General features: G+C 42.7%; 4 protein-coding genes across 14 annotated transcripts; 3 read left to right on the top strand and 1 right to left on the bottom strand.

The window, feature by feature from the left end:
* Window positions 1-59: 59 nt before the first annotated feature.
* LOC123319781 (acetyl-CoA carboxylase) lies at window positions 60-16527 on the top strand. Of its 7 annotated transcripts, none has more exons than XM_044906713.1 (24): window positions 60-180; window positions 3953-4298; window positions 7246-7363; window positions 7705-7953; window positions 8015-8195; window positions 8254-8550; window positions 8710-9419; window positions 9474-9694; window positions 9752-10541; window positions 10644-11245; window positions 11304-12318; window positions 12376-12579; window positions 12633-12831; window positions 12887-13116; window positions 13451-13718; window positions 13775-13983; window positions 14040-14183; window positions 14240-14360; window positions 14416-14603; window positions 14653-14788; window positions 14843-15348; window positions 15408-15578; window positions 15634-15771; window positions 16117-16527. In XM_044906713.1, exons 2-24 carry the CDS (start codon window positions 4093-4095, stop codon window positions 16216-16218), a joined length of 7005 nt encoding a protein of 2334 aa, XP_044762648.1. In that variant the 5' UTR covers window positions 60-180; window positions 3953-4092; the 3' UTR covers window positions 16219-16527. The 7 variants fall into 7 exon arrangements, with proteins under 7 accessions (XP_044762648.1, XP_044762647.1, XP_044762643.1 ...); XM_044906712.1 differs by lacking the exon at window positions 60-180 and adding an exon at window positions 223-385; XM_044906708.1 differs by lacking the exon at window positions 60-180 and adding an exon at window positions 1702-2135.
* A 71-nt stretch (window positions 16528-16598) lies between these two features.
* Window positions 16599-18238, bottom strand: LOC123319789 (thioredoxin-2). Of its 2 annotated transcripts, none has more exons than XM_044906727.1 (3): window positions 18079-18238; window positions 17167-17310; window positions 16599-16984 (listed from the first exon to the last, which is right to left on the bottom strand). In XM_044906727.1, the coding sequence occupies exons 1-3, from the start codon at window positions 18100-18102 to the stop codon at window positions 16835-16837; spliced, it is 318 nt and encodes a 105-aa protein (XP_044762662.1). In that variant the 5' UTR covers window positions 18103-18238; the 3' UTR covers window positions 16599-16834. The 2 variants fall into 2 exon arrangements, with proteins under 2 accessions (XP_044762662.1, XP_044762661.1); XM_044906726.1 differs by lacking the exon at window positions 18079-18238 and adding an exon at window positions 17435-17491.
* A 360-nt stretch (window positions 18239-18598) lies between these two features.
* On the top strand, window positions 18599-21678 carry LOC123319785 (transmembrane protein 53-A-like). Of its 4 annotated transcripts, none has more exons than XM_044906721.1 (6): window positions 18599-18913; window positions 19327-19495; window positions 19544-19748; window positions 19800-19961; window positions 20021-20149; window positions 20211-20409. In XM_044906721.1, exons 2-6 carry the CDS (start codon window positions 19335-19337, stop codon window positions 20364-20366), a joined length of 813 nt encoding a protein of 270 aa, XP_044762656.1. In that variant the 5' UTR covers window positions 18599-18913; window positions 19327-19334; the 3' UTR covers window positions 20367-20409. The 4 variants fall into 4 exon arrangements, with proteins under 4 accessions (XP_044762656.1, XP_044762654.1, XP_044762657.1 ...); XM_044906719.1 differs by lacking the exons at window positions 19327-19495; window positions 19544-19748; window positions 19800-19961; window positions 20021-20149; window positions 20211-20409 and adding exons at window positions 20553-20753; window positions 20808-21015; window positions 21073-21222; window positions 21273-21401; window positions 21453-21678 and having other exon boundaries at window positions 18671-18913; XM_044906722.1 differs by lacking the exon at window positions 18599-18913 and adding an exon at window positions 18920-19091.
* Window positions 21679-21805: 127 nt separating this feature from the next.
* Window positions 21806-23674, top strand: LOC123319787 (transmembrane protein 53-like). Its single transcript, XM_044906723.1, has 5 exons — window positions 21806-22406; window positions 22526-22733; window positions 22788-22940; window positions 22991-23119; window positions 23170-23674. Exons 1-5 carry the CDS (start codon window positions 22216-22218, stop codon window positions 23329-23331), a joined length of 843 nt encoding a protein of 280 aa, XP_044762658.1. The 5' UTR covers window positions 21806-22215; the 3' UTR covers window positions 23332-23674.
* The last annotated feature ends 1095 nt before the right edge of the window (window positions 23675-24769 follow it).

Genomic DNA, 24769 nt, shown 5'->3' with positions numbered 1-24769 from the left:
AATTTCCCTATTTTGACCATCAGAAAATTCCCGAGTCCAACTCTGTCTCCGATCTAATCGGCCGATTTGACAGGTGACGTCCTGTATTGAGTCAGTGACCGTCCAGCTTTGAATGAGCTCTATGGGCGATCCCGACGTCTAAAATTTGAATTTCAGAATGCCTGATTTTCGAAATTTATGGTAATATAATCGAATTTTTCAGTTAAAATGCAACTAACCCCGATCGATAGGAACGTGAGCGTTTTGATTTCGGTACGTGCGTAGATAATTCAGTCGGTCAAGTTTGAGAAGTGCCTTTTGTTGGTTATGTTCAGTGTTTAGTTCATAAATATACCTTGCCTTTATTGTGTTGTGTTTTGAGAATTCAAAATTGGAAACTGGTTCCGTAAGCAATTTTCATTTCGTTTAAGGAATAATGCCATCGTGATAGAGAACTTGATATTCGAGTAAGAACATTCATTGTTTACATGAGACCAGGAGATATCTTATTCGAAAATTAACTCATTTTAGGTTGCTGCACTATTGTTTCATCGATATTTAATTGATTTGATGTCTTGTACCAAAATTTTCCGCTGTGGAAAAAGTTGGAAAAATTTTTTTTGCCATAAAATATTGTTAAATTATCAGTGAATCCATTACGATTAATCCATATCTACGAATGAAACAATAATCATTTGTTTAATCAGAAACACTTGTTTAAATAATATTTATGATAGCGAACGACTGAAACAATTAACAGAGGTGAGCTTTAACGTGATCGTAAATCAAGATAAATCGTTGATGAATAATGCAAAATATTTAATTTCGTGAATATATCCATTTACACCCTGTTTCTGTTGTCCTAGCAATGACGTTTATACCTATTTTGGACGCATTTTATTGCATTAATTTTGATTTTTCGCCAATTTTCCCCCCCTTCTGAAATTGTTGAAAGTCAAGGCACCGAGGTCAAAGCTCATTTGCCACGAGGGATCGCGTGATCGGCGTGCTATTGGTCGAAAGCGCACGTGGTTCGAGCGCAGATTGAATTTAATCAATGCCGCAATTACCTTACGAAAACAAGAAAACTCGTCCTTTGCACTCGGAATATTTCCATTACCGATTGAAATCTTTTGCTTTTTTATTCGATAATTCGATTCATTTCCTTCTATGAATAAAAATTGGTGGAAAACATAGACCAATGATCACAGAACATCAAATGATACCCTTATGATATCTATGGTTACATTTTCATATAGACCATAGACATAGAGACATTTCTATGATATAGACATAGAGATATTTCTATGATATAGACATAGAAACATTTCTATGATATAGACAAAGAGATATTTCTATGATATAGACATAGAAACATTTCTATGAAATAGACATAGAGTCTCTATGTCTATGCCTTTTCATTCTTTTATTGACATCCTTAGGGTCATTATCATATTCTGTGGTCACAGTCAGGGGTGAGTGAGAAAAATAAATCGACGAATAATGTTGAGTGGTAAACATATTAAAAATTCAGTTGAAACTCCAATTAACAACACTGGAACAGATACTTTGCATAAACTTAATTACCCCACCAAAGTTTTTTTTTCCCGAACATCAAATTTGAAGCAGAATCATATGAATAATGTGGCAATGTCACAGATTTGTGAGAATTCGATAGAATCAGCTTGACTTGTGGTTCTAACATTCGAATCCTCAAAGTGATTTATCCTTGCTACGGCATTAAATTGATCTTTTCATAAATAATGGGATAATTTGACGATTCATGGCAGCAAGTGAAGAATTCCTGTGTAACGAAACGCGTGTTCGATTTTTTCGCGACGTTTTCTCGATGAATAACAAAGTTTATGATTTCGTGTGTTGGTTTCTTTGTGTCCGAGTGCTCAATATGTGATTCTCAGATCAAAACATTGTGATTGCGAAGATTTATCTCTGAATTGTCGATAGCAATTACTCTCAGATATAATTTATCTTTTATTAATTCGTTTGAATCAGTTCAGAAACGGCTTCTGCCGGATCAGAGTATGAACGCATGAATTATTTCGATTTTTCTCTGTGGTCGATTCTATTTGTGTGTGTTTTTGCTCTAGTACGTTTTGTTTTTTGTGCTTTTAGTTGTACTGTTCCGAAGAAAACAGGTAAATTCTTTTATATTGAATTGATATTGTCTAATATACGATTAGTTTTTTCAAATTAATCAAGTAGAACATTCGAAAATCGTCGTTTAAGAACACAGACTATTCTATGGGTAGAATAACTACTCTATGGGTAGAGAAACTAGTCTATGGATGGAATAACTAGTCTATGGGTAGAGTAACTAGTCTATGGGTGGAGTAACTAGTCTATGGATAGAGTAACTAGTCTGTGGGTAGAATAACTAGTCTATGGGTAGAAAACATTCATAGAATTATGCATCAATGCCATAGACCTGATAATACAAAGTTTTATTAGATCTATGATCATTTCAGGCTCCTTATTTGATCAATTTCTATACGTCATGATAGTCTTGGTCCTTGGTGTGGTTCTTGATCGAAGATTCTCCTCTAGATAATATGTTTTGATGAAACAAGAAATCCCTATTGAACGAATTTCACCTCTATATATGTAATAATATTATCGTTTCCGAGCCTTTGACCTTCCAGATTTGCGGTAACTAGTCTTCAAGGGCGCGTTAGATTGTGTGCTTTTCAAAGTCAAACTGTGCATCACATCGGTCAAACCTAACGACTTGCCTAACCCCAGTGCGGAAGAAAAGATAATTTCGAATTTTATAATGATCAACATACTCGTTTACTGGCTTAGCACTGCGAAGTGATGTTACATATTTCATTCCTGAATTATTAATAACTAGGAAGTCAACCGGTTCATTAGGTATCCACGTTTTATTGTTTTTTTATGCCTAGATTAGGTACCTAAAATTGAAAATTAAAACGATACAGGGGAAATTTATTCTTTTTCGGATTTTTCTGCGAATCCATTTCCATAGAATTATTCTGCATCTTGCATTTCTTTCGCTTTTTCCATTTCTATGATTACTGTGGATCATAGATTAAAATTCTAGAAATCTGTGATATTCCATAGACGGTCTAATTTGTGCAGAATATTCTAATGGTATAATTTATTATTAATGATTTCATGAAAACGATTTTTAGATATTTGATGGTGATTATTCGAGGGCATTCTTCAAAACTTGTTTTTCTAGTGATTGTAAATTTTATTCTCGAGGTTTTCTAAGAAATGAATTCAGTTTTCATATTGCGGTTTGCCTAGTTGCACCTTTACTGTGTTCTTCTGGTTGTTTTCCATAAGAGTGTGAATGTCCAAAATTGCAGTTCGAAATGGGGCAGAGGTTGGATAAAGGTCAGAAAATCGTTTATTCCTTGTAAAAAAATTTAAACTCTTCACTTGAATGGTGTATGGATACATGGTTTTTGGAGTTACTCCATATTTAATCAGAACGATAAGGTTGAGAATAGTTTTTCCTCGAATTGTCGATTAATTTCGCATTGGTTCAGTTGTAATTTCGAGTCTATAAATATGAAATCGTATGTGTCTGATCTCGTCCAACATTGTTGTTTAGTGAGTACAAATGGTAAAAAATCGAAAAGAACATCTGGTTAGTCCTTGATTTATCACAATCAGTTAGAAAAAATATGGAAATTGAGTAGTTTCCAAGTACTTCACAGTCGTCACATTAGGGTACATAGTTCGCTTCCTGTGCCTTCCATTCAATTCAAATTAGATCGAATTTTGTACCCTCTTAACGATCATAGACTACATTTTTCATCGATTCATATATGCAGAGTAGATATAGATTCATAACGAAATTCTGTCAAATGAATTCCCCTCACGACAGATTACTCTCTTATCTGTGATAATAATAAAGTTCCGTGTTTCACCGATATCGCCTCTCTATGATCTCGATTCGAAACTGACGCACCGTTCTATGTTCCAGAAAAAGAATCCGATACCGAGAACGTATCGGAGAAAGGAAGACGACCACGCATCATCCAGAGATCCATATCCGAAGAGGAGGAATTCAATTTACGATTGCAACAGACGTTCCCGCACAAGTTCAGACCGAAACTGGAAAAAATGGCGGAGGAGGACGGGAATCCGGTTCAGTTCACGTTGGGCGACGGGTCCGCCGAATCGGAAATGAACGAAAAGGACGACTTCTTTCCACAGAACGAAGCACAGATGAACGGGCTGAACCAGCCTCCCGTCGCCGCGTCAGGTGGTCAGGGGGGGTTCGCCACCGACTACCAGCACGCCCTCGCGGAAAGGAGGAAAACCCTGAAGTAAGTATGTTTTCTGTAGTTTTCCTCTTGGTTCACAGAAATAGGTAGAGTGAAAGAGCCCTCCTTCTATGGAGAGTAGAGATTTACTCCATATTTCTGTGAAAGCCGGGGAGAAACATAGATATCGTCTATGGATATTGTCATAGAGACATGTTATGTCACAATATCTATGATTCCAAGGGAGTGCTCTGATTCTATGATTCTTAGAGAGTGCTCTGATTCTATGATTCCTCTATGAACTCTGATTCTATGGTTCCAAAAGTGTGTTCCGATTCTATGATCACAAGGGAGTACTCTAAGTCTATGACTCTTAGAGAGTACTCCAGATCTATGACTCGGAGTGGGTTACTTTGAATCTATGATTCCGAGACGGTGTCGTATTTCTATGATTCCGGGACAGTGCCGTACTTATATAATTCAAACCGAGGAGTGAAGTAAACGATTCGTCGTGGAAATATTTCCTGATATATAGTTCGATTAATAAAGTGGGTATTTCCATGATGATTTTGGCGAAATCAAGTTATTTCACACCGGAAACTTTCAAATTCTTTCTACGGAAAAATACATGGTTGCCGGTTGCTTTTTCCAAGAATCCTTGAATCGGAATATTCCTAAAATGATTTGGGTAAATTCAAGAATAATAAAGAATGGAGTAATACTTCGAAGGAAAAAGCTAATTTCATGCGGCAACTATGGAAAGCGCTCAAATTCAGATGACCACGCTTCGTTTCTGTCACGCTATCGTATGTTTTATGACGTAGAGAAAATTCTGCCCAACCTCGTCGATGTTTTCGTTACGACCGAACTTGAATGTCAAGAATATTATAATTTTCATGTTTTCCTCGCGTTCTTCAATGTAATAATGGTTGTTTTCGGTAGAATTACGTGGATTGGTGTGTTCTTTGCGCGTCTTTATCGATTTTAGGCAGGTGGAATGGTTGGAAGCAAAGATATTAACATCATAATATCTTTGATTGGAAGTGACAGATTACGTGTTCCGTATTTCAACACTAGGTTAACAGGTGTATGATGACAGATTCCGAGCTTTCTACGAGATATAAGTATTTTCACCAATCTTTTTATATTTTCCGGGAAAACCTGAAGGATTTATGCGTCGTCCCATACGAAATTAAATAATCACGTTTAAACGCTCACAGTTCTATTGAAATCGCCCACTTGGAAGAAATGTGTCGAGGCCAAGTTCAATGACACTTTTTCTAGGTCGATGCGTTCTTGCATGAAATTTCTCTGACTACACATTTCTATGTTTGTTCGCATTTTCTCAAGTATTTTCTTTGATTCAACCCCCCACTTTATGGTACTCACCCTATTTGAAATTTTTCTTCCATCACAATATTTTGCCGTATCCTCATTCCACTAAAATACACGACTAATATCGAGAAACGCTCTTCGATGTGTCGATTTTTCTTCCACTAATGCGTCAGAAACGTCATAATGATTTTTGGTTGAGCAATTACCGTAATAATGTACCATTCTCTCTTACCTTCATTATCGAAAACAGGTTTCCCGATGTTCCTCGCGATGAGCGATTACTACGTTTATAAACGATCCTCCCGAGCGAAAACGTAAAACTTTTCGTCAATTTTTTAAGATTTCTTATAGGCTTCGGAGTGTTCTTAAACCCACTCAGTTGTTGTTGTTTTTTGACAAGGCGTTGTAACCGCGAAATGTGTGGAAATTAATAGTCGTTCATCAAAATAAAACGTCTGTAACCGAGTCGTAGTATGGACTTTTATCAGTCGAAAGGTAGTTCGTCTGTAACGAATACGTGCATCGCTCGGTGACTTGAGTATATTGAATAGTTCGTATAGTGCTTCATTTTTTGGGCTCCGAACGGTGCCCTCTGTACGACTTGCCGCACACCTACAATTCCAGTGTTGATTTACGAAACGTGTCACTTCCAAAACCCTTCGAAAATGGCTTTTTCCTCTGTCGAGAGCTCCGCTTTCGGTAGATGATAGCCCTGATAGAGTGGCTCTTCCAACTGTTCCGTTTCCTTTTTCACCCGGAAAGTAGAATACAACCGGCAACCCTGTCGCGACCGACGGACTTACCGGAAGCTCTTTCGGAGGCTGCCGGCGTGGGGAAGACCGCCAACAAGACGGTGACGTACGGCGGAGTGCCCGAAATCACGGTCGCGGATTTCGAAAAGAGGCTCGCGTTGAACGCCATCATGTTGGGAAGGCGAAACTCCAAGAGGTTCGTCATCGGCGACGACGAATCCGTCGCCACCACCCCCGAGAGTCCGATGTGCGACATGTTCCCCAAGGTGGACTCGTACAACAACCTCCACATCCCGCGGGAATGGTACACCAGGGCCAGGAGGCTCAAGGTCGGCGACCACTTGACGTAAGTGTTTTTCCCCCGGTTGGGGAATTTTCGCACGAACCGACAATGTCGCATATCCGGGAATACAAGAAAAAATTTCGATCGCGGCAACGTGGCATATCTGCGAACATAGAATTTTTTCGGTACACAGAACAATTTGTATCTATGTACATAGAACATTTAATGTTATTCTTTCTTATAAATAATAATTATGAAATGGAATAATGGATATCTTAACTTTCGAGCCAAATCGATCAGTCCTGGATCTTAAATTCCCCTCGGACACTTGGATTATCGATTTATCTTCCTTAATCTAGCATCGACAATCTCGATACCGTCATACGGTTGTCTTCTATTTTTAGAGATTATCGGACATGTGCTCTACTTCCGTTGTATTTTCGGACGGGAAAAGCGGCATTTATCGACGAAACGCCACCCCCGCTACGTTGACGTAACCATGGCGACGTGCTCTTTCGAGAATGTCCAGGTTTTCTAGATTTTTGATCGGGAAATTCCAGCGGCGTACGTTCGGACAGGGCCGTATCGAGAAGGAGCAACATGTCGCATTCGATTATCAAAACGTTCCCGATTTTTTCAGGCCCAGCATGTCCCAGGGGACGGTCATGCTGCACAACAGGCTTCAGGAGAAGGATTTTACGGTGGCCACGCCGGAAGAGTTCGTCAAGAGGTTCAACGGGACTAAAGTCATAAACAAGGTGAGAATTTTCGATACGCGGAAAAACGTTGTTTGTGTGGAAATTTATTCAAATATTTGAACGTTTCGAGGTCTCTCGTGTTGGAAAACACACGTTAAATAACTTGGTTTACGAGGTGACCGTGTCGTTTAACAAGAAAACGACTTGACCGTTTGTGTAATGACGGTATTTCATGAATCAACACTCATTAGGTAATTGCTCCACTCAGCAAATTATATTAAATGAGACTCGAAGTTCAAATAGAAATTTTCCAGTTTCCCCAGGAAAAATAACAAATATTTGTTGTTGGCACGTTGCCAGACTTTGCAAATCCTCCGAGATTAACAATTTGGTCCTTGTAGGTGCTGATCGCCAACAACGGTATCGCAGCCGTGAAATGCATGAGATCTGTAAGAAGATGGTCCTACGAGATGTTCAAGAACGAGAGGGCCGTGAGGTTCGTGGTCATGGTGACCCCCGAAGACTTGAAAGCGAACGCCGAATACATCAAGATGGCCGATCATTACGTCCCGGTGCCCGGAGGCACCAACAACAACAACTACGCCAACGTGGAACTCATCGTCGACATAGCTATACGGCTACAAGTGCAGGTATGGAAAAAGTTAGGTTATAACTGCTCCGGGTGGGCGTGACCGAAGTTTTTTTTCGTAGGCCGTCTGGGCGGGGTGGGGCCACGCCTCGGAGAACCCCAAATTGCCGGAACTCCTACACAAGAACAACATATCCTTCATCGGGCCCAACGAGAAGGCCATGTGGGCTTTGGGCGACAAAATAGCATCTTCCATCGTAGCCCAAACAGCGGCGGTACCAACCCTACCATGGTCCGGTTCCGGTAAGTACCACGCCTTTAATCCTCCCCCATCTAGAATTACACACAATTATTCCTGCAGAACTGAAGGCTCAATACTCCGGTAAAAGGATCAAGATATCGTCCGAACTGTTCGCGAAAGGATGCGTCACCACCGCCGAAGAAGGCCTTAAGGCCGCACAGAAGATAGGCTTTCCCGTCATGATAAAAGCGTCCGAGGGCGGCGGCGGAAAGGGTATCAGGAAGGTGGAGAACGCTGAAGATTTCGCCCAGGCCTTCAGACAGGTCCAGGCCGAGATACCCGGAAGTCCGATATTCGTCATGAAGCTCGCCAAGTGCGCCAGGCATCTGGAGGTGCAGCTGCTGGCCGATAATTACGGTGAGTAGACGTAAAACACGCCTCCTTTGGCATTTGGCTACGAAGCCACGCCTCCTTAGGCTCCTGGCTACGAAGCCACGCCTCTTGACTACGAAACCACGCCTCCTTTGACTTCTGGCTACGAAACCACGCCTCAAACTTCAACTTTTGCCACTTCAGGTAACGCCATCTCCCTGTTCGGCCGCGACTGTTCCATCCAGCGAAGACACCAGAAGATCATCGAGGAGGCGCCGGCCGTGATAGCCTCCCCCGACATATTCGAGGACATGGAGAAGGCGGCCGTGCGTCTTGCCAAAATGGTGGGTTACGTATCCGCCGGCACCGTGGAATACCTGTACGACCCCTCGGGCGCGTATTACTTCCTCGAGTTGAACCCCAGGCTGCAGGTGGAACACCCCTGTACCGAGATGGTGTCCGACGTCAACCTACCAGCGGCCCAGTTGCAGATCGCCATGGGTCTGCCCCTGCATTACATCAAGGACATCAGGCTGTTATACGGCGAATCCCCGTGGGGCACGACCGAGATCGATTTCGACAACCCTAGACAGAAACCCCAACCCTGGGGTCACGTGATCGCGGCCAGGATAACCTCGGAGAACCCCGACGAAGGTTTCAAACCCAGCTCCGGTACCGTGCAAGAGCTCAATTTCAGATCGTCGAAGAACGTCTGGGGTTATTTCTCGGTGGCGGCTTCTGGAGGTCTTCACGAGTTCGCCGATTCCCAGTTCGGACATTGTTTCTCATGGGGCGAGGACAGGGAACAGGCCAGGGAGAATCTGGTCATAGCCTTGAAGGAGCTGTCCATCAGGGGAGACTTCCGGACCACCGTGGAATACCTGATCACTCTGCTGGAGACCAAGAGCTTCCAGGTACGTCGAAATCGATTAATTTTTTTCGTAACGTCTTAAACGTCGCTTTTACAGGAAAATTCGATAGATACCCAATGGTTGGACGTTCTGATCGCCGAGAGGATGCCTTCGGAAAAGCCGGACATCATGCTGGGAGTCATCTGCGGCTCTTTACTCATCGCGGACAACACCATAAGTACATCTTTCAACGAATTCATCACCTCGTTGGAAAGAGGACAGATCCAAGCCTCCAACACTTTAAGCAACGTCGTTGACGTGGAATTGATACACGAAGGGTGAGAGATCTTCGTTTAATCCGTGGATTCCCGAAGTCTAACCCTCGAAAATTCCAGGTACAAGTACAAGGTCCAAGCGACAAAGAGCGGACCCAACACCTACTTCCTCCTGATGAACGGATCCTTCAAGGAGATCGAGGTGCACCGGATGAACGACGGCGGCATCCTCCTGTCCGTGGACGGCAACTCCTTCACCACCTACATGAAGGAGGAGGTGGACAGGTACAGGATCGTGATCGGCAACCAGACGTGCGTCTTCGAGAAGGAGAACGACCCCACGGTGCTCCGATCCCCGTCGGCCGGCAAACTGCTCGGTTTCCTGGTGGAGGAAGGCGGTCACGTCGACAAGGGCCAGGCGTTCGCCGAGATCGAGGTCATGAAGATGGTGATGACGCTGACGGTGAACGAGGCGGGCACCGTGAGCTACGCCAAGAGGCCGGGGGCGGTCTTGGAGCCGGGAAGCGTGCTGGCCAACCTGGACCTGGACGATCCGTCCCTGGTCACCAAGGCGGTGCTGTACAAGGGACCGTTCCCCGAGCTCGACGTCTCGGTGCCCGTCAGCTCCGACAAGCTGAACCACATCCACAACGGGTACAGGGCCGTGCTGGAGAACACGCTGGCCGGCTACTGCCTGCCGGAACCGTACAACTCGGCCAGGCTCAGGGAGATCATCGAGAACTTCATGGCCAGCCTGAGGGATCCCAGTCTGCCGCTGCTCGAGCTGCAGGAGGTGATGGCCTCCGTATCCGGCAGGATACACAACAGGGTGGAGAAGCCCATCAGGCAGCTGATGCTGCAGTACGAGAAGAACATTACGTCCGTGCTTTCGCAGTTTCCCAGTCAAGAGGTGAGTGAGGTGGGAGGGGCCGAGAAGCCACGCCCTTTGGGGCGTGGCTTGTAGGCTCCGCCTACTCTGGACACTTCGCCTAATCCTCTTTTTTTCCCGCAGATCGCCGCAGTGATCGACCAGTACGCCGCCACCCTGTCCAAACGGTCGGACCGCGACAATTTCTTCCTGGCCACCGAGGGCATAATCCAGCTAGTCCAGAGGTACCGGAACGGCATCAGGGGCCGCATGAAGGCGGCCGTCCAGCACCTGCTCAAGCAGTACTACGAGGTGGAGAGCCAGTTCCAGCAGGGCAGCTACGACAAGTGCGTCGCGCAGCTGAGGGAGAAGTACAAGGACGACATGTCCCAGGTGTCCGCGACCATATTCTCGCACAGTCAGGTCTCGAAGAAGAACCTGCTGATCACGATGCTCATCGACCATCTGTGGAGCAACGAACCGGGCCTCACGGACGAACTGGCGCCCGCCCTCAACGAGCTGACGGCCCTCAACCGTTCCGACCATTCGAGGGTGGCTCTAAGGGCCCGTCAGGTGCTCATAGCGGCCCATCAGCCGGCCTACGAGCTCAGGCACAACCAGATGGAGAGCATCTTCCTGTCCGCCGTGGACATGTACGGTCACGAGTTTCACCCGGAGAATCTCCATAAGCTCATCGTGTCCGAGACCTCGATATTCGACATATTACACGACTTTTTCTACCACAGGTGAGTGGTTACCGAGTTTTAGGTTATGGTTGGTTTCCAACGGTTTTTTTTTTTGCAGCAATCGGGCGGTTTGCAACGCCGCCCTGGAGGTCTACGTCAGGAGGGCGTACACGAGCTACGACATATCCACGTTGCAACACTTGGAACTGAGCGGGGAAGTCCCGATCGTCTACTTCCAATTCATGCTGCCTCCCTCACATCCCAGCAGGCTGAGCAAGCTGGACGAGCTGAAGGAAGGCGAAGAGATCGAAGCCAGAAAAGTCGTGGATAACTTCTACAGGACCGGGATAATGTCGGCCTTCGACACCATCCACCAGTTCGAGAAGTACCTGGACGAGATCCTGGACCTCATCGAAGACTTCAACAGCACCGCCCAGGTGTCCCTGCGGGACCTCAACGCCCTGGAGAGCGGTTCGGAGTCCCGGACCAACAGCACCTCGATAAACGTCAGCCTTTCCATAGATCCCTCGACGGTCAAGCACACCGACGAGGAGATAATCCTCGAACCCATCCACATCATGCACGTGGGATTTAGGGACAAGGGCGACACCGACGATTCCTCCATCTCCAGGTTGTTGGGGAAGATCTGCAAGAAGTACAAGGACGAACTGGACAAGAGAGGCATAAGGAGGATAACTTTCGCCGCTTTGAAACACAAGCAATCCCCCAAATTCTTCACGTTCCGAGCCAGAGATGGTTTCGTGGAAGACAAGATTTACCGTCACCTGGAACCTGCCTGCGCCTTCCAGCTGGAACTCAACCGTATGAAGAATTACAACCTGGAGGCCCTGACCACGTCCAACCAGAAGATGCACCTGTACCTGGGGAAAGCGAAGGTGGAAGGTGGTGGAGAAGTTACGGATTACAGGTTCTTCATCAGGACCATCATAAGACACTCGGATCTGATCACGAAGGAGGCTTCTTTCGAGTACCTGCAGAACGAAGGCGAGAGGGTGTTGCTGGAGGCCATGGACGAACTTGAGGTGGCTTTCAGTCACCCCCAGTCCAGGAGGACGGATTGCAACCATATCTTCTTGAATTTCGTGCCAACCGTCATCATGGACCCGGCTAAGGTGAGTGTATCAAGGGAAATATGTGATTTGAGGGTTTTTTTTAATGTTTATGTTTAGATCGAAGAGGCTGTAACGAATATGGTGATCCGTTACGGACCCAGACTGTGGAAACTCAGGGTGCTCCAGGCCGAACTCAAGATGATCATCAGATCGACTCCGAATAGCCCCACGACGACCATAAGGTTATGTTTGGCCAACGACAGCGGGTATTATCTGGACATCAACATGTACACCGAAGTGGTGGACAAAGAAACAGGAATCGTGAGTGGATTTAACCTCTGGTGGTTTCGAATCCGACTGAACGTTTGTTACAGATCAGTTTCCAAGCCTACGGACAGAAACAGGGACCGATGCATGGTCTGCCCATCTCCACCCCTTACCTGGCCAAGGATTATCTCCAGCAAAAAAGGTTCCAGGCGCAGAGCTCGGGGACGACGTACGTCTACGACTTCCCAGACATGTTCAGGCAGATGGTGGACCTGCACTGGAAGCAGTACCAAGAGAGGAGTTCAGGTAGTGCCCGATCCTCCCTCTTCGATCCTAGCCTCTATCGTAATCTTCTTTTCAGCGAATATCAAGAGCCCCGACAAGCTGATGGAGATCGTGGAGCTGATACTGGACCCGGAGACCGAGACCAGGCTGATCGAACAGAAGAGGGTACCTGGGGAGAACAACGTGGGTATGGTGGCTTGGAAATTGACCCTGCACACACCGGAATATCCCCACGGGAGGGACATCATAGTCATCGCCAACGATATCACGCATCTGATCGGCGCGTTCGGGCCCAGGGAAGATAAGGTGAGTTTTTATCGTCCACTTTGCCATCTCTGATGTAGGAGAACAATAACAAAAAAATATACAGAAACTACCTTCCTTCGCAACCATAAAAACACAAACAGTGTATTGTTGGTTGCGGTCAATTGATATTCAGGCGAAGCTTACTTCTAATGGCAACCATCAAAACATGAATGTTGTATTGTTGGTTGCCGTCAATCGGTATTCAGGCGAAGCTTCTAACGGTAACTATAATTAGCGATTTTGAATCTGTCTGTCCCAAATTCGTCAGGATCATTCGCATCTTTTGTAAAAGCGGTGATTTGGGAGGAAGATTTCTAGTGTTTCTTCGACGCAGGTCTTCGCCCTGGCCAGCGAGATGGCGCGCCACCTGAGGATCCCCCGCATCTACATCTCGGCCAACTGCGGCGCCCGCATCGGCCTGGCCGAGGAGATGAAGGCCCTGTTCAAGGTGGCCCTGGTGGATCCCGAGGATCCGGACAAGGGCTTCCGGTACCTCTACCTGACCCCCGAGGATTACGCGAAGGTCAGCGCCAAGAACTCCTGCAAGGCGGAACTGATCGAGGACGACGGAGAGTCCAGATACAGGATCACCGATATCATAGGTTAGTCCGGGGTGTTTCTAGATCGTGGGTGGAGATGTACAAGGTGCGGTTTTCAGGTAAAGACGACGGTCTGGGCGTGGAGAACCTGAGGTACGCCGGTATGATAGCCGGAGAGACCTCGAGGGCGTACGACGAGGTGGTCACGATCTCGATGGTGACCTGCAGGGCCATAGGGATAGGTTCGTATCTGGTGAGGCTGGGACAGAGGGTGATACAGATCGAGAATTCCACCATCATCCTGACCGGTTTCCAGGCCCTCAACAAGGTAAGATCGAGATTAAAAGATTGCGATGGAAAAATTGAGGAAACTCGGTTTTTTAGGTGCTGGGAAGACCGGTTTACGCCTCCAATCATCAATTGGGAGGCATCCAGATCATGTACAACAACGGGGTGTCCCACAAAACTGAACAGAGCGATCTTGATGGGATCTACACCATACTCAAGTGGCTTTCTTACATCCCCAAGGTAATTTTTTCGTTACCACTTCGATATATCGTCTTAATCTTGACGTTAATTTCCAGGACAAAGTGTCTCCTTTACCGATAGTGCCTTCGATGGATCCCATAGAGAGATCCATCGATTTCCTACCCACCAAAGCGCCTTACGACCCCAGATGGATGTTGGGAGGTCGAAAGTCTCCGAGTAAGTCTCAATTAAAGACTTTAACAAAAAAAAATTGTCTCTCAATCTCTTTTAGGCGGCGAATGGGAATCAGGGTTCTTCGACAAGGACAGCTGGTCGGAAATAATGCAACCTTGGGCCCAGACCGTCATAGTCGGAAGGGCAAAGTTGGGCGGTATCCCAGTGGGCGTCATCGCGGTAGAAACGAGGACCGTGGAGGTCAAACTGCCCGCAGATCCGGCCAATCTGGATTCGGAAGCGAAGGTAAGTGCTGCACGCCCGGGAGAAGACGATTTAACTATTTTTTTCTCAGACTGTGTCCCAAGCTGGACAGGTGTGGTTCCCGGATTCGGCGCATAAGACCGCAACAGCCATTGAAGATTTCTCCAGGGAGGACCTACCGTTGATCATCTTTGCCAATTGGAGGGGATTCAGTGGCGGGATGAAAGGTAAGAGGGAGAGAAAAACCTAATCGTCAAATTCTGAACTTATCGTAATTTCAGACATGTACGACGAGATCCTCAAGTTCGGGGCCAAGATCGTGGATGCCCTAAGAAAGTACAAGCAGCCGGTGGTGGTGTACATACCCCCCAACGGCGAGCTTCGCGGAGGCGCCTGGGCCGTGGTAGATCCCTTGATCAACCCCAATTACATGGAGATGTACGCCGATACGGACGCCAGGGGCGGGGTGCTAGAAGCTGAAGGTATCGTCGAGATCAAGTTCCGACTGAAGGATCAGGTCAAGGCGATGCATCGTAACGACCCCGTACTGGCGGATCTGGACGGCCAGCTCAAGAATCTCCAGCAGAACCAGCCGATGGCGATGAGGGAAAGGTCGTCCAGCATCTCCCACAATGTGGAACGTCCCAAGTCGCAGGAGGTGCTGGATCTGGAGGCCAAGATAGCCGACAGGGAGAAGTTGCTGATGCCTCTGTACCACACCGTGGCCGTACACTTCGCCGATCTGCACGACACCCCCGTGAGGATGCTGGAGAAGGACACCATAACCGTAAGTAGATTGTTGTACCAATTGCAGTCTCCACGCGAATTTTTAATTATTTTTTTTAGGATATAGTGCCTTGGAAGATGGCCCGTAGGACCCTCTACTGGCGTTTGCGCAGGCTTATCCTGCAACACAGGGTGGTCAAGACGTTGACCGAAGCCCAACCTAACCTAACGATCGGTCAAGGTGAGGCTATGCTGAGGAGGTGGTTCCTCGAAGATCTAGGGACGTCGGAGGTGAGAAATCCCCGGAAAGTTTGGTGAATTCGAACCTATAAGGTTTTTTTCGCAGGGATACAAATGGGACAACAACGAAGAGGTCACGAAATGGATGGAGTATCAACAGGATGAGTCGAACTCGTTGTTGAAGAGAAATATCAACGCGATCAAGAAAGATTCGATAATAACCGAGATCAAGACTCATTTAGAGGTGGGTACGAATGTTTAGGGCTAGAATTCAACCAAAAAAAAATTTTGGTAATGAATGTAGTCCAAATAAAGTAAGAAAAATGACAAGAAACACTTTTCGAAGAAAACTCATCGGATTCTATGGTCGTTACAATTGACATTGACAAAATGTCACACTGACATTGACAGTTCAATGGGTCGTTTAAATTAATTTTTATTCCTAGTTTTTTCAAAAACATTTAATATATTGTTCCATTTAAGTTAAACATTAAGTTTTAACGATGAAAAGCTTACTGTATCTTACATAATTCATTTGTTATAGTCATTTCGATTTTTTGGCGAAGCGTGTTAACAAGTTTGTTTTTAGGAATGTCCGGAGATTGCAGTGGACGCAGTCGTGGATATAATCCAGAAGTTGAAAGATCACCAGCAGACTGAGGTGTTCAAGAGGGTGTTCAATAAGTTTTAACAGATTAAGGGTAATCCGACCAACATTCCAATTTACCTCGACGGAGTGCTTCGAATCGTCATTCCTCACCTGTAAATATCCAAGTGATGGGGTTTTCGAAGTGCCCGTTATTTTTTTATTAAGATTTTCTGGGAAAAAGCTTGTACATATTTGATATATAAGGTTCAATACTTTTTTTAGGTACAGTTTAGGATGAAGAGACGAATTTTTCTATTGGCCTTTTGTACAAATTTTATATAAAGAATGTTTATTTATTTAGATATTACTATAATTTAATTACCACTGTTGAAATATATTACTTTAAAAGTTGCCATACTTGAGATTTTTGGAGCGTCCTCCTTCAAACTGGTAAGTCTTCAGGTCTAAATAAAATACAGACAGCAATTACAACATTTTATTCAATTTCTAGTTTCAACATTACACATGGAAAGTAGTGAACATAAAATACTTTACGCAATACTCGTTTTTAACATTATGAGGCACTCGTCTAAAAGGTGAATTTGTGTTTGTTCGCAAAACATCTCCCGAAACTCGAAAACCAAATAAAAAAAATATATATGTAAACTATGCAAAAATTAAATATTTCCCAAATTTCACGCGAGTATAGACAAGGTGTTTACTTGTGTTCCAACACGAGGGCCTTCAGCTTCTCGTAGTTGGCCCCGCTGAAGGAAGTGATGGTCTCTTTGCGTTTGATGAAGATGAAGGTCGGCATCGAAGAGATGTTGTATTCCATCGCGATGTCTTCGCATTCGTCTACATCCACCTAAAAAAATTCAATTCATCATGAAAACTAATCACTTGAACATCTTCTAATCCCTAATGGATGTACTTAAATATTTATTTCAGTACATGAGGGAGGAATTGGACTGATTGAAATGAGGTAATTAGATAATGGCCCCATAGCATGTCGTAATTATGAAGTGAGGGATATTGATCCGTACTCACTTTCAAGATAAGTACGTTGGCATGTTCCTTGGCCAATTCCTCCAATTTAGGAGAAATGGCTTTGCATGGACCGCACCAGGTGGCAAAGAAATCGATGACCACAAGTTGGTCTCCTGCATCTGCGAGCTTGCTGTCGAGATCAGCCTGAAAATTCAAATATTAGGGGTTACAACACTTAGGGACTTAGCGATATGGAACATCAGATTTTGAAACGAAATAAAGTATTTGATTAAAATTTAATGATAAATATTCGATAATCTTTACTAACATCCCATTTCACTTCAATTGTGAAATATTTACTCAGTTTCATTGATATTTCTAAAAACAAGTCATGATTGAGAGTATTTCAAGTGGATTGCGACATTTCTCACGGTATTTATCGGTACTTCGTGGTTGATAAGAAAAAAATAAATAGAATCAACGGAGATTAACTTGTTAACCGCATTGTACCTATATAATAAATTCATTTTGACATAGTTTTGAGGGATACCAAGCGAAAACACGATTATGAATCGTTCGGCGTAATTACAGGACAAGCTTTGAATAATAAACATGATACATTCCGACACCTAACGTTGTATTTTCAGTATTAAGTAACATCAACCCATATCAATTTTCGCTTTCAACACTCCAAATGAAAAATGATCCAAATGGAGCAATTACAAAATATGACCTTGTAGGCACGCTCGTTAGAAAACATGATTCAATAGAATTGTGTTCGAAAGACCAATTAAAAACCCCATGAAAATTACTCATCTGAATTAATTATCACAGCATGAATCAACGCTGATTGTTGCCGAATCACGCTCCTCTTCTTTCTAGTTTCAAGAATGCAAGATTCTAACCACACCTTCTAGTTCGCATCAGGGAAAAAAAAATGGAGATTTCCTTTGAAATTTAAACGACGCTCACCTTGTCTTTGATGTGTGTGACCATTTTGAGTAGTAGTAATGGGTAATTAACACTTTAAATGGTAAAAAGCGGAGTGAAACCTTCGAAAAATAAGGCTCTCAATTACGGCACCAACGGCAAACTACTGTTTCTGTTCTGCAGCCAGCAATACAAGAACAAGGAACGCCACTTCCTTACATGCGTCAACCTCCCGAAACTATTGGAGTGGGGAAAATTGATTCGAGAAGTGGAAATTCTTTCAATTAATTAGCCCGGAAAATCCAGAAATGGACATCGGTTTGAAGGCGGATTGATCTGTGTTATGTCAATCAAAATCGATAATTGAAATATTATAAAAAAGAGCGTTAATCCGAAATGAATCAACGATTTGAATCGCACCTGACACAATTTTAATTAATTCTATGATCGAATATTCAAATTGCTGTATTGGCGGGATTGTGAACTTTTTTTCCTGAAAATGTTTCCCTACGTAATGGAAACACTTAACCATTTGGGTTGAACATTTGCGGTCGTAGTAACACCGTTCGTTGAACAATTTAATCAAGGGTTAATTAATTAATCAAGGTTCAAACCTCACTTTAAATTTTCGAATGAGAGGCGGCAACCAACGATACAGCGACTTTGAACTTAAGGACGGAATGACCTTGGATTTTGTTAATCAAGTTTTTGGATGAGTTTTTTATCATTTATGAGAAATTGGTCCTTGATATAACATTCTTCATATTTAACTAACAGCTTCGTTTACAATGCAAACATAACTTGCCTATGCCCATATGGAAGAAAGTTGAATTCCCGTTTAAATTTCGAGGAAATTCTGCAAGACGGTATTGTTGAGGTAGGTGTGATTTCAAAATGAAAATAAAAACGAATAAAATTCGCCTTCGCGAAACTGAACTGCGTCCCAAAATTAAACATACTTTATAAATAGATTTTATCGCCTTAGATTAAGCAAATCTGCTTTGATATTTACTCAGTTGGGTGCTGAAAAATTCTAAAATGTACGAAGAAAAAGGGTAAGTGTTTTCATTTGATTTAAGATTACGGTAAGAATACTTCAAGCATATTCGTTCTTTAAATTTTGAGACAGAAAGGTTGAGGATGTTGGAGTACAATAACCCTATAGCCAGCTTTCAACGAATATTAAATTATCTTGAATTCTTGATTCCAATCATTCTCATTAATATCTCACTTGGATAGTAGCAATAGTTTTAGTATTATGACTTTCTTATTGTTTTCTTTACACTACAGGGTCTACAATGGAAAACTTATCAAAATCATATCTTTACGTAACTCCTGCCCAGTCAAAAGCAAACACACTAAATGACCAATCCTACGAACCTGTTGTGATGCTTTTCGGATGGATGGGGGCTCAAGATAAATATCTGAGAGTGTACTCTCAAATCTATGAAGAACAAGGGTGAGCTTCCCAATTCTAAATTATCCCCGTACATTACCAAAATTCAAGGTTCCCCACAGTAAGGCTCACAGTTTCACCTTTCATAGTCCTCTTCAAGAACAATGAGATGACAGAATTCTCCCATAAACTGGTATCCCTGTTGGAAGAACCGGATTTCAAAGATAGACCGGTCATTATACACCTCTTCTCCAACGGTGGCAGCTTCCAATATGAAGTCTTTTTGAACACTTTGGACGAGGCCAAACGTAAACTGGTGAATGTTTGTTGATAAATTGAATCTTTTTATTTCTTCTTTTTCTTTTAGGTGAAAGGGGTGATATTTGATTCAGGGCCAGCAAAATGGACCTTGTACAATAGTTTCACAGTGTGTAGTATGATATTGAGCTCCCTTGTGAGCAATAAGTTTCTGTTGTATCCTTTAACAGTGGCAGCCATAGCTAGTTCGGCTTCTTTGGTGGGTTTAAAGGTAATTTCTTTCCTTATTGTTTTACTTGTATTCAATGCTCTAAAAATTTTTTTCCTCAGAAAATTCAAAAGAAAATCCTTAAAAGGCCGGTTTATCTGATGGATCCTTACAATAACTTGATGAACCAAGAGAACGCATGCCCCCAACTTTTTTTCTTTTCTAAAGCGGACAAGTTAGTGCCTTATAGAGTGAGTTATAAAATGTCAGGGTGCATTTATAAGGTTCTTGTCTGATTTGTTCCATTTTTAGGACATGGAGGTTTTCATAGAGAAAAGGAAATCGAGAGGGGTAGAAGTCATGTACAAAATATACGAGACAACGCAACACGTCAAACATTACCCTTCTGATAAGTTGGGTTACACTAAAACTGTGTTAAATTTTTTAAACAAAGTTTTGAGGAAGTGATCAATGTTTTTATTTAGTTCGTATTAAAGTAGTTTGAAAAGTTTTCAATTTCGTTTTTTTTACATACACAGGTGGCTTAGAAAATGAATAGGTAAAGGTTATGGGCCCAGACATCTGAATTATTTTCCATTTGGAACGAGACCAAAAATACATTTCTCCCCACTGAAAACTCTTTTTGTTCTTCAGCATGTCGTCTACTGGAAAAAAATGGGAACACTATGTGACCAACGTGAGCGATAACTTCGATTACGAGACTCTCAAAATTGCCCCTGAAGAAAAATTCCAGGTGCACAACAAGACGGAAATTCCCACTGTGATATTGTTCGGATGGGCAGGAGCTGTAGATAAATATTTAAAACATTATGCGAAGATCTACGAAGAAAGGGGGTAACGAAGATATTTATACCTCGACGTTCTTCAGTCAATTTTTTTTTATTTCAGTTTACACACAATCAGGTACATAGTTCCAGTAAAATACCTGTTTTTCCAGTCCAATAAGATGCTGAAAATCGGGGAGGAAATGGTGGATGTTTTCTGCCAACAGAAATTCAAGAGTTCTCCAATAATTATTCACGTTTTCTCCAACGGAGGTGGCTTTCAATACGAAGTGTTCATGAGGTCCCTCAGCAAAACGCCCCATCAGACTCAGGTATTGAGGTGCAACGTATTTTGAAAGTTTTTAATTTTTTATTTTGGATTTACACAGGTGAAAGGCATGATATTCGATTCTTGCCCGGTTAAAAGAGGGAGATTTGGATTATACAACGCTATCAAAGCGAATGTAGATTCCAAATATCTCAAAGTACCCATAAGCTTCCTCTTAACCACATACGCCATCCTGAGGAGGTCGTTAGAGGTGAGAAACTAACATTTATCGAAAAATTAACAAGTCTGCGTGGATTTTAGATGTACGTCGCCCAAATATTGAAAAAAGAATGCATACAAATGAACCCATACGACAACCTGATGAACGAGAAGTGCAGATGGCCCCAACACTTCATTTATTCGACGTTGGACAAGGTCGTGAGAAAAGAGGTAGGAAAGAACCTGATGGTTTCATCTGGGATCATCTTTAACTTGTTTTAGAGCGTCGAAAGCTTCGCCAAACATAGGAAAGCTCTGGGTGTCGATGTCACCATGAAATGCTACGATAACTCCCAGCACGTCCAGCATTACATGAAGAATAAATCTAGTTACATCAGGAGTGTCGTCAAGTTTGTTAATAAGTGCTTGAAGAGGTGAATCTACTTCGATTTATTGTCGAGAAAATACGATCATATTTGTTGAATTATATACTTTGATACTTTTTTAAGATAATATTGAATCTAGACTACCCAAGTCCTGAACCTACGAGAAAAATTTCAACGCCATCTACCGAGCTTCGCCCAAACCCACAAACCACCCTGCCGTCTAGAGAAACGTACGAAAAGGACCAAAGATTAAAAGAAAAAAAAAAAACGTATATGTTTTCAAAGGATTCTCGTGAAAGAAGTCCCAACAGTTGATCCAAGAAGCGAGGGAGATTAAACCGCATTTTTCCCCTCAAATCAAAGTCCCCTCGCGCCAAATGGTCCTCGAATCAATGAACTCCAACACAACCAAAAAAATGAATATTTATAACCCCTGGGAACAATAGATTCGTTTCTAATTCATCAATTCTTGTTCAACATTCGAAGAATTCAACGAAAATACCGAAGTCTTCTTCGAATCGACAAGTTTCCACGCCAAAAAAGTTTTCCCCTTTTTCTCCTGACATCAAACTTCAATTTCCCATTCATTGATTTCCCACGGTGCGTTTCCCTGTTCCTCTCCCGCGTTCGGATCGATAAAGCGTCGCGGCGCAAGAAAAATGGCCGAGGAAGACAACCTCGAATACTACATCACGTTCCCGAACCCGAATTTCGACTATAAGAATCAGAATGGCGACGATTTCGTCTTCGTCATCGACGAGGAAAAAGTCCCTGTCGTTATCCTGTTCGGATGGGCCGGAGCCGAAGACAAATACCTCAGCGTCTACTCCAAGATATACGAGGAAAAGGGGTGAGTCAACGCCGGTAGGGATAATTCGCTTCCAACGCAATGGGATGACTCAGGGATCAGTTCTAGGGCTACTCTAATAATCCAAGTAGCCAAAACTATCTAATTTTGTTCGTTTTCAGGCTGATAACCCTCAGGTACATCTCCCCGGTCAAATACCTCTTCTGGAAGCAAAACAGGATGGCCAAGATCGGGGAGAAACTGGTCAAGCTACTCAACGACCTCAACTTCGGTAACCACCCCATCATAATTCACTGTTTCTCCAACGGTGGGGCGTTTCAGTATCAGTTCTTCTCGCAGGCCCTCAAACTTAGCCCCAAACCGATGCAGGTGACTTATCACTGATCCAACGTTGAAACTTTACCTAATCAATTTTTTTTCCAGATTAAAGGTGTCATATTCGATTCAGCACCAGGTAAACGGAGGGTGCTGAGTTTATTCAGGGCCATAAGAGCGATAAGAGGCGGGAATAGACTGTTGAACCTACCCATATGTTTTTTCATGACAATGTTCTTCACCACCATGTGGTTACTAGAGGTTTCTTTCGTTTATTTATTACTGTTCGACAACTCACAGATCCGTTTCAGATAATCCAAAGTTACTTCGTTAAGAAGAGCGTCCTACACATGAATCCCTTGGAAAACCTCAAGCACGAGGAGAATAGATGGCCCCAACATTTCATATACTCGAAAACGGACGTTTTAATCCCTTACCAAGTGAGTCGTTACCTTTTGATTCATCGTAAGATTGATTTTTGATCTTTTAGGATGTGGAATACTTTGCGAGCTACAGGAAATCCCTGGGAGTCGATATAAGTCTGAAATGTTATGATGACACTCCCCACGTTCGACACTATCCCTACAACAGGGCCAGCTATACGCAGAGCGTTTGTAATTTCATGAACAAATGTCTGAATATGTACACTTAAAGGGTCTGGAGAAACTAGACGAAGGATATTAATTGATCTAGAAGAGTGTTTATTGCCTTCTGAACGATAGAGCCAATTGTGATACGTTAACTTTGGTCTCAAGGATTACTACTTTTAAATCAGGATGGCTGACGAGATACAGTCATCAATTAGGTGTAGTTTTAGCCTTCAATTTCTCGCTTGTAGGGTTAACGTTGGAGACAGTGGAATTTCTCTCCTTGAATAACAGTTTTTTTTTTAAATTGAATAAGGATTTGGTCTGGAGCTCCTGTTTCACAGTGCATTTCAACTTGTGATATTTTGTACGTTAATTTCCCTCTCTAATAAATTTTATCACTGTTTACGCCCCTCTTTCAATCAAAAATAAAAGGTAAGTAAGATAAAACCACCTCATTCTCTCATCTCAAAGAAACAACGTTTTATTCAGACACAAATCACAAAAGTTATACTGCTATTTATTTGAATTTCTGACATGGTCTGAGTGGAAATATATGCTGTTTTGCTTGTTTCGAGGAATTTTGTAGAAAATTAGAAACTTTTTTATTAAAATCCAAAAGTTTTGACGTGAATCCGTGTTTGTTTACTACTTTTGAACTATTTCATCGAATATATTATCACAGAACACACCGATATAGAAGGGAAACTCCCCTACTAAGAAGTGGGGTCAAGTTTCAGCGCCCCCATGCGGTGGTTCGAGGAAATAAAAGCGCCCTCTGGCGGCCGGAATTCGAAACAAATGAGCGGGAAAGTTTGAAATGCTTCCTATTTAAAATCATTTGATTTGATTTTTGAAGTTCGGGATTGAAACAACGTACTGGAATGAGTTAATATAGCATGTCAAGATGCTATATTACCATTCCAGTACGAGTTGTTTCAAATCCAATGTTCTCAGAAGCTTGATGACTTGAATAAAAAAAACACATATGTAGGCAATGATATAACTATATTTCTTCATAAATAAATCATATATACATCACAGTGTATGGCCTTATATGTAAAGAATAAAATAAAAATAATTCTAATGTCCATATAATATATACATCAAAGTTTATGGGTTTATAAGTAAAAAATAAAATAGAAATAATTCTAATGTCCATATAATATACATCAAAGTGTATGGGTTTATGAGTACAAAATAAAATAGAAATAATTCTAATGTCCATATATACATCAAAGTGTATGGACTTGATAGGAAAAAAATAAAATAGAAATGATTCTAATGTCGATATATACATCAAAGTGTATGGCCATATATGTAAAATATAAAATAGAAATAATTATAATGTCCTATGGGAATTATTGGTTATAGGACTGAAGGAAAACTCTGTTTTTTTTTTAACTTAGTCGACGTTTCATCAGTACTTTGCTGATTTTTTCAATTCAATTCAATTTGGGAGAACCCTTCATCATAAAGCACTAATATTCATGTAACCAATAA

Source organism: Coccinella septempunctata, chromosome 9 (assembly GCF_907165205.1).
Source record: "Coccinella septempunctata chromosome 9, icCocSept1.1, whole genome shotgun sequence".
In the NCBI taxonomy this organism is placed as follows: Eukaryota; Metazoa; Arthropoda; class Insecta; order Coleoptera; family Coccinellidae; genus Coccinella; species Coccinella septempunctata.
The sequence above is the reverse complement of the archived record's forward strand: the minus strand, read 5'-3'. Positions and strand labels throughout refer to the sequence as shown.

Excerpts from the sequence above, each read along its gene's own strand:
- LOC123319789 (XM_044906726.1), bottom strand. The coding sequence starts at position 17,476 with ATGAAACTGAGTAAATATTTCACAATTGAAGTGAAATGGGAT. Across the intron at positions 17,311-17,434 it reads CAATTGAAGTGAAATGGGAT|GCTGATCTCGACAGCAAGCT; the intron begins GTTAGTAAAGAT and ends TTGAATTTTCAG. Across the intron at positions 16,985-17,166 it reads CCAACGTACTTATCTTGAAA|GTGGATGTAGACGAATGCGA; the intron begins GTGAGTACGGAT and ends GAATTTTTTTAG.
- LOC123319787 (XM_044906723.1), top strand. The coding sequence starts at position 22,216 with ATGGCCGAGGAAGACAACCTCGAATACTACATCACGTTCCCGAACCCG. Across the intron at positions 22,941-22,990 it reads CCACCATGTGGTTACTAGAG|ATAATCCAAAGTTACTTCGT; the intron begins GTTTCTTTCGTT and ends GATCCGTTTCAG. Across the intron at positions 23,120-23,169 it reads ACGTTTTAATCCCTTACCAA|GATGTGGAATACTTTGCGAG; the intron begins GTGAGTCGTTAC and ends TTGATCTTTTAG.
- LOC123319785 (XM_044906719.1), top strand. The coding sequence starts at position 20,554 with ATGTCGTCTACTGGAAAAAAATGGGAACACTATGTGACCAACGTGAGC. Across the intron at positions 21,016-21,072 it reads AAACGCCCCATCAGACTCAG|GTGAAAGGCATGATATTCGA; the intron begins GTATTGAGGTGC and ends GGATTTACACAG. Across the intron at positions 21,402-21,452 it reads ACAAGGTCGTGAGAAAAGAG|AGCGTCGAAAGCTTCGCCAA; the intron begins GTAGGAAAGAAC and ends AACTTGTTTTAG.
- LOC123319781 (XM_044906708.1), top strand. The coding sequence starts at position 2,030 with ATGAATTATTTCGATTTTTCTCTGTGGTCGATTCTATTTGTGTGTGTT. Across the intron at positions 7,954-8,014 it reads CTATACGGCTACAAGTGCAG|GCCGTCTGGGCGGGGTGGGG; the intron begins GTATGGAAAAAG and ends TTTTTTTCGTAG. Across the intron at positions 15,772-16,116 it reads AGATCAAGACTCATTTAGAG|GAATGTCCGGAGATTGCAGT; the intron begins GTGGGTACGAAT and ends GTTTGTTTTTAG.